The 6,719-nt window shown below is 39.4% G+C and overlaps 1 protein-coding gene across 2 annotated transcripts in view; it reads right to left on the bottom strand.

Moving 5' to 3' along the window:
* The window catches only part of LOC8064083 (G-type lectin S-receptor-like serine/threonine-protein kinase At1g61480), a 17,485-nt gene continuing 12,472 nt past the window's right edge, over positions 1,707–6,719 (bottom strand). For both annotated transcript variants that reach the window (XM_002442108.2, XM_021445811.1), the window contains 3 exons: positions 4,688–4,915; positions 3,736–4,284; positions 1,707–2,167 (listed from right to left, as the gene is read on the bottom strand). In XM_002442108.2, the coding sequence (XP_002442153.2) occupies positions 1,982–2,167; positions 3,736–4,284; positions 4,688–4,915 (963 nt within the window). In that variant the 3' untranslated portion in view covers positions 1,707–1,981. The remainder of the gene's footprint in view (positions 2,168–3,735; positions 4,285–4,687; positions 4,916–6,719) is intronic.

The raw sequence follows: 6,719 nt of genomic DNA, 5'->3' as shown, positions 1-6,719 counted from the left end.
GAAGAAGAAGGACCAATCCTTGTGGATGTGCATGGACTATCGACCTCTCAATGTCATGACGATCAAGAACTAATATCCTTTACCTCATATTGATATTTTGTTCGATCAATTGTCTAAAGCTATATTGTTCTCCGAGATAGATCTGAGATTGGGATATCATCAAATCAAGATTTGACCGTAAGATATACCTAAGACTGCCATTTCTACCAGATACAGGTTGTATGAGTATCTTGTCATGTCTTTTGGGCTAACAAATGCTCCTGTGTACTTTATGTATCTAATGAATTCAGTCTGCATGCTAGAATTGGATAAGTTTGTGGTTGTGTTCATTGATGACATTCTAGTGTACTCAGAGAATGAGCAAGATCATGCTGAACATCTGAGAGTTGTGTTGCACCGACTGCGAGAACATCAATTATATGTAAAGTTCAGTAAGTGAGTTTTGGTTGAAGAAAGTTCTGATTCTTGGACACATTCTTTCGGAATAAGGGATTTCCATGGACCCCACCAAGGTACAGGAGGTCGTGGATTGGAATGCCCCAACTTCTGCCTTGGAAGTTCAAAGTTTTCTTATATTGGTCGGGTATTATCGAAGCTTTATTCCTGACTTCTCCAAGATAGCCAAACCAATGACCAGTTTGCTACAGAAAGATAAGAAATTTGCCTGGAATGAGGAGTGTGAAGTAGCTTTCCGTACCTTGCGAGAGTTACTAACCACTGCTCCTGTTCTAGCGCAACCAAACATCGAGAAACATTTTGATGTGTTTTGTGATGCGTCAAAGAGTGGCTTGGGATGTGTGCTTATGCAAGAAGGGAGGGTTATTGCTTATGCTTCACGTCAGTTGAGGAAGCATGAAATCAATTACCCTACACATGATCTCGAGCTTGTTGTTGTGGTTCATACTTTGAAGATATAGAGGCATTATCTGCTTAGAAACAAATGTCACATCTACACCGATCACAAGAGCCTCAAATATATCTTCACTTAGCCTGAGCTGAATATGAGGCAACGAAGATGGCTAGAGCTAATCAAGGATTACAATCTTGAAGTACACTATCATTTAGGAAAAGCAAATGTAGTGGCAGATGCGTTGAGTCGAAAGACACAATGTCATCTGCTACAACCATTGTTTAAAGATGGTACAGTTTGATGCATCCTGAAGTCCTATGTCACATACAGATCATTGTTCAGTAGAGAGTCAAGTCATAGAAGGACAGAAAATAGACAAGGGTATCTTTCACATCAAGGAAAAGATCAAGGATGACCCGAAAATGCAGTTTCGAGTGGATGAACGTGGTGTGCTGTGGTTCCAAAACCGTTTGGTTGTTCCCAAAAACCGAGAGCTCAAGAACTTAATCATGGATGAGGCACATCTGTCGAATCTTTCCATTCATCCGGGAAGTAGTAAGATGTATCAAGATTTGAGACCTCATTTTTGGTCGACAAAAATGATGAAAGAGATAGCAGCGTATGTGGCTAGGTGTGATACGTGTTGCAGAGTCAAAGCTTTACACTTGAAGCTGGCAGGTTGTTGCAACCACTATCAGTTCCAGCATGGAAATGGGTAAATTTTAATAAGTAGGTTTTTAGAGGTCAAATTGTTTTAATTCTTAGCCATCACGGCTCGTTCAATTGAGCAACAACCTGTTTGTAGATTGAACCATTTTTGTCCTAGTGGAGTTGCCAAAAAATATGTGAACTTTGGTTACACACTAACAAGGACTGGATCGCCCTATAATTTCTCAATCCCAATCACGTCCTGATGTTTTCCATCAAAAGTAAAAAGAATGGATGGGTCGCAAATTAAATACAAATCTCTGACATGTAGGGACACAAAGAAGATAGAAAAGACTAAAACCAATGCTAAACAATACAGTACTTTGAAACAGGACCGATACACATCGGAGCATCAGAAATGGGGGGTCGACTATCCATAGCACGAGGTAATAGACAGGTGGTGCGTAACGATACTTGCGTGCTTCACGGACCATGCTCGAGTTTGATTGTTGCAATATATTTAGGACTGTCACCTTTGTCAATTTGTGCTTCAATCTCGCAACCACCGGACTGGGTTTTTGAAGAATAATCAGAATTAACCAGTTTCACATATATCTCCTCCCATCGTCGTTGGAAGTAGTTGAAGCCGCCACGAGTCTCAACATAAGCCTGCATGTATATGATGTATCCACGCATTCAAAGCAATTCTCTCCGACGAAAAACAGTATAAATAACATAAACTAGTCTCATTTGAGATTTGACTAGGGTACCTTGCGAACAATATATCTCCTAGCGTGAACCACCTCTATAATAATAATAATAAGAGATCTTTTACGGTTAATCTTTTTTTGCGGCAGCAATTAATTAACGATTCTAATAATTAAGGATAGATTAGTACTGTAAAGATTCTCAACTCCGTAACACAATTCAACCAAGGCACGAACTGCTCGTCACCTCCTTGCACCGTGGCACCACTGCCGCCGTCGTGCTGTGCGCTGCCGCATGCATGCGGGCAGCAGTCTCCGCGCTACATCTGCCCAAGATGCAGCCAGAACTAGGGCCTTGCAGGCCCGCGTATCCTACCCCACCGCTCACCGCCTCCTATACAGTCCGTCCAAGCCGCCACCTACATGCAGCACACCGCGCTGCCACTGCCTATGGCTGACTCGCCTTGGCACTTCATGTGTCTTGCCGCTGCAACCTCGAGTGCGGGAGGCCCTGGCTCTGACCCCGCACACGGTCTTATCCGCCAGCGAGATCCCATCGGCCTACCGGCGTGCTCTATTTCTGCGATTTAGGGACAAACACTTCTTTTTATATTTTTAGCGGACAAAGATTTGGGGCACTTTCTCATATTGATATCAAAAGCAGCTCCTTTTTGATTCAGAGAAGATGCTAATTTTTTTATCAGAAGCAGCTTCTGAAACGTTAAAAATACTATGATATCCTTCAACTTTGATTAGAAATTAGTTCTGGGCCCATAGATATTTTGGTTCCGGTCCACAACTTAAGTTCCTCTCATCTGGTTCTTCCTATTTTTAGACCATTAGATCTAATGAAATGAAGGGCTCTCGTTATTTCCAAGCGTAGTATGATTTCTATAATAATAATAATAATAATAATAATAATAATAATAATAATAATACCTATTTTTTAATATTACAATATTATGTTTCTTCACAAATTAAACCCATATGTGGTTGCTGCTTTCATCTAATAACTGAAATGATTAAATAGACACCAGGGGATTAATGTTTTAAAATGTTTCATTAAGTCTATGTCCAAACTGTTGTTATCTGCGAAGCAGATAAATTATGAAGGATTAATAAGTTAATTTACTTGTGGTCACCCTCTTCATTCGCATGTGGTAGATGGTACTCGTTCCATTTCAAATTATAAGATATTTTAATTTTTCTAGGTATATTTGTTGTTTTTATTACATGGTTTCTAGATAGTATATACTCCCTACACTATAAACTATAATTATTTCTAGATACAAATTTTGGCTTTACATAACGAAAACTATATATTTAGAAAAGCCAAAATACCTTATCATTTACCACACTGTTTCTTTGATAATTATTTGGTACGTTTCAAAGTCAACTACTTTTTCTTGCGAAGAGCAATCTTTTGATATATACTGTACTAGTTAGAATTTTGTCAATCTTTTTTATTCATATAAGTATGGAGTAAAGGAGTAACAATAATTAGTCATCCACTGACTAGGACTTGTGTACCTTGTTACGGTAGTAGAAACCCCAGGGGGTACTCCATGCGAGCATGTACTCCTGGAACTGGCCATCTTTCTTCTTGCCGCGGTACACGACGGCTCCCACGGAACCGGAGGGCTCGCCTTGCCTGTGGACATGATGGAAAGCAGCCCACTGTCCGTTGCCGACCTCGGCTGGGTACCCTACTGTGCTGCCGATGTAGCCATACCAGTCGTGGTTGGTGACGTAGCGGAGAGTGTCCCCAGTCGCATTGTAAAATAAACACAGTGTGGACTGCCCATTGCCGTACATAGTCTTAAGGAAGTCCACATACTTGGATGCATTGCCCTTCTTGTCACCATCGGTTATAAGAGACCAGGCCAGCCTTGCTCTGTCTTCCTGTGTCTTGGGTTTGCCCGTGTACCTCGCCATTTCGTCCAGCTTCTTGTTGTCCACTACCTCACCAAAGCAGTTCTCTGCTGCCACCTCAGGCTCCTTCCCTGCTGCCTCTGCTGGTGTCCAGTCACTTTTCTTGTGGGACGGCCCATCATTCTCCTCTTTTGGGAAATATTTGTTCTAGAGAATACTGTACCAAATTAGGATTCTTACAAACCATATTAATACTACTGTCTACCAGTAAAACAATACGAGTTGGTTAAGCATGTATAGAGTACTATAAGAATTCATCGAAAAGTCAGCTATAATACATGTATATATAGCTATGAAAATTTGATAAGTGAGACAGATCAAGAGAGAGACTATCTTTCATTCTATATTTTCTTTTTTTTCATAACTAATTTGAGTGAAAAAGTTTGTCAAATGATGGTATTTTTTTGGTTTTGCAATTGTTTTATATATAATAGTTAAACATGATAAAATAGTTATTACTCTTTAGTTAGCACAGCCACATGGACACATTCCATTTTGCAGTGATCGTACAATGGTACATGGATGTCATTAAAACGATTATATTATATACCTGGAAGTCTCTTGACTGGTATTCAGAAGCCAATGGCATTTTATTCCTACACTTAGCTTCCAGTTCTTCTAATTGGCACACGATATCTTTTATAGCAGGCCTGTCATTTGGGTCATCTTCGGTGCATCTTAATCCTATTTCAACGCATGTCTCCAATCGTTGGATGTCCAGTTCGTGTGATAAGGAACTCGACGTTGCTTTCAGCCTTCCCTTCCATTTGGCACTCACCTGTAAAATTGGTACGTTATAAGTCGTCAGAAAAAGTGGGACATACGTAAAAGAAAAGCAGATTCCCGCTAATAAAAACTATTCCATATATGTAGTTTCGGATATTCATATGGTGGTAAAAATTAGACGAAATTTTGATCACCAGATTACTAATAAAAATATATTTATTTATAATGTTTCTAAAAGACCGTATTGGTGGGTAGTTGATAATGATACGTTACACTCTCTTATCTCCTCGTTTCCACACAAGAATGCACATCCTCTGGATTTTGTAACAAACTACTCCATCATTTCTGAAGCGAAGGTCAGTATAGATCGTTTTAGTATGTACTAAGTGCACATTTATATCATCTCCGATAATTGTAAAAATCAGTTGGTAAATCAATGAGTTTTCTAAGTAGGTAAAAAAAGTTGGGAGCACATTTGTGCAACGGTTTCCAAAATCAACTGGAAGGGGCATGAGAATTAGTGTGAGGATAGAGAGAACTGAGGTGGGAAATTGTCTTTTATTCTCAATCCCTTGTTTGGTTCGTGGAGGAAAATAAGAAAGGGAAATAAAGAGGGAATTCATAACCCCTGTTTGGTGTGAGGGTTTTCGGGGAAAATTAAAAGGTAAATCATGATGGATGGTGATGATCTACTTTTCTTTTATTATGAACACAACTCCCACCCAATTCCCACCCCTCCCCTAGGGAATTGATTTGTGGGGGTTGGCCCAAAAAACTCCTCTTCCCCTTCCCACCAAAACTCCTATTCCCACAAAACAAACAAAAGATTTCTAAACCCCTATCTCTGAACTCACCTGCTTTCAATTACCCCCAACCAAACGAGCTGAATAAGGAATTTCGCATCAGGAATCCTGAACTATTTCCAAATCACCCTAACCACTTTTATTGCATTAGGAACCATGTCCTACTCTTTATTCTGTCCCACACCATTCAACCTCTAGATTGGTCGATCGATATGAGAGCTATAGTTCCACATGACAGAGTCAATTTTCCCAAGTTTGGAAATATTGGGAGTTGATATAGGGACTCATCGGACAACAATATTTTCATTCTTGCCAAAAAATCAAGATTGGGAGTGGGTTTTGGAAACTCTTTGAGATTCTCTTAGCAAGTTTTAGATTCTGATTGAAACATTTTGGATCATTTTGGATCCATATTCTCTTGACTCATTTCTCTAATGAATGAGAATCACTTCGTGTAACCGTTTGGCTTGCTTGATGGATTTAGGTGTTTCTCCATATTAGTATAAAAACAAAGAATAGGTTCCAAGTGATTTTTCATGAATCATTTCTCTCCTTGTGGCATTTGGTAGCGATTCTAGGTGATCCTACTAAGAATCTAATATGTTTCTCGCTGCCAAATGCACCCTAAGCCAAACTATTCTAACTTTGATTAAGGTTAAAAAATATATTAACATCTACTACCTCTATGCCACAAATAGTGGCCTTTAATGTTTTTAAAGGATAGATTAGTGCTCATGGGAAAAACATAAGTACCCCTCATTAATATGGTATTCTACTCTTTCCCATGAGCCATTAATAAAGGTGATTAAGTGCAAATGTATTTAACTCTCTTAGTTCACGAAGCATTGGCATGAACTAGAGGATATAACGCCAGCCTCAGTTAGGGTTTCTAAAATCTCTAGCTTAGTTTTGGTAATTGAGTGCCAACCATGTTGACTAATGCTTTCATTGAATATGATTAGCTAGGGTCCACTTAATGGTGATGAATAAGACATAGGAGGTGATGGAGATGGAGATCATGATCATGTTTACATGTATGCAAGTGATCATCAA

Source organism: Sorghum bicolor, chromosome 8 (assembly GCF_000003195.3).
Source record: "Sorghum bicolor cultivar BTx623 chromosome 8, Sorghum_bicolor_NCBIv3, whole genome shotgun sequence".
Classification (NCBI taxonomy): Eukaryota; Viridiplantae; Streptophyta; class Magnoliopsida; order Poales; family Poaceae; genus Sorghum; species Sorghum bicolor.
This window is presented reverse-complemented; position numbering and strand designations above follow the sequence as displayed.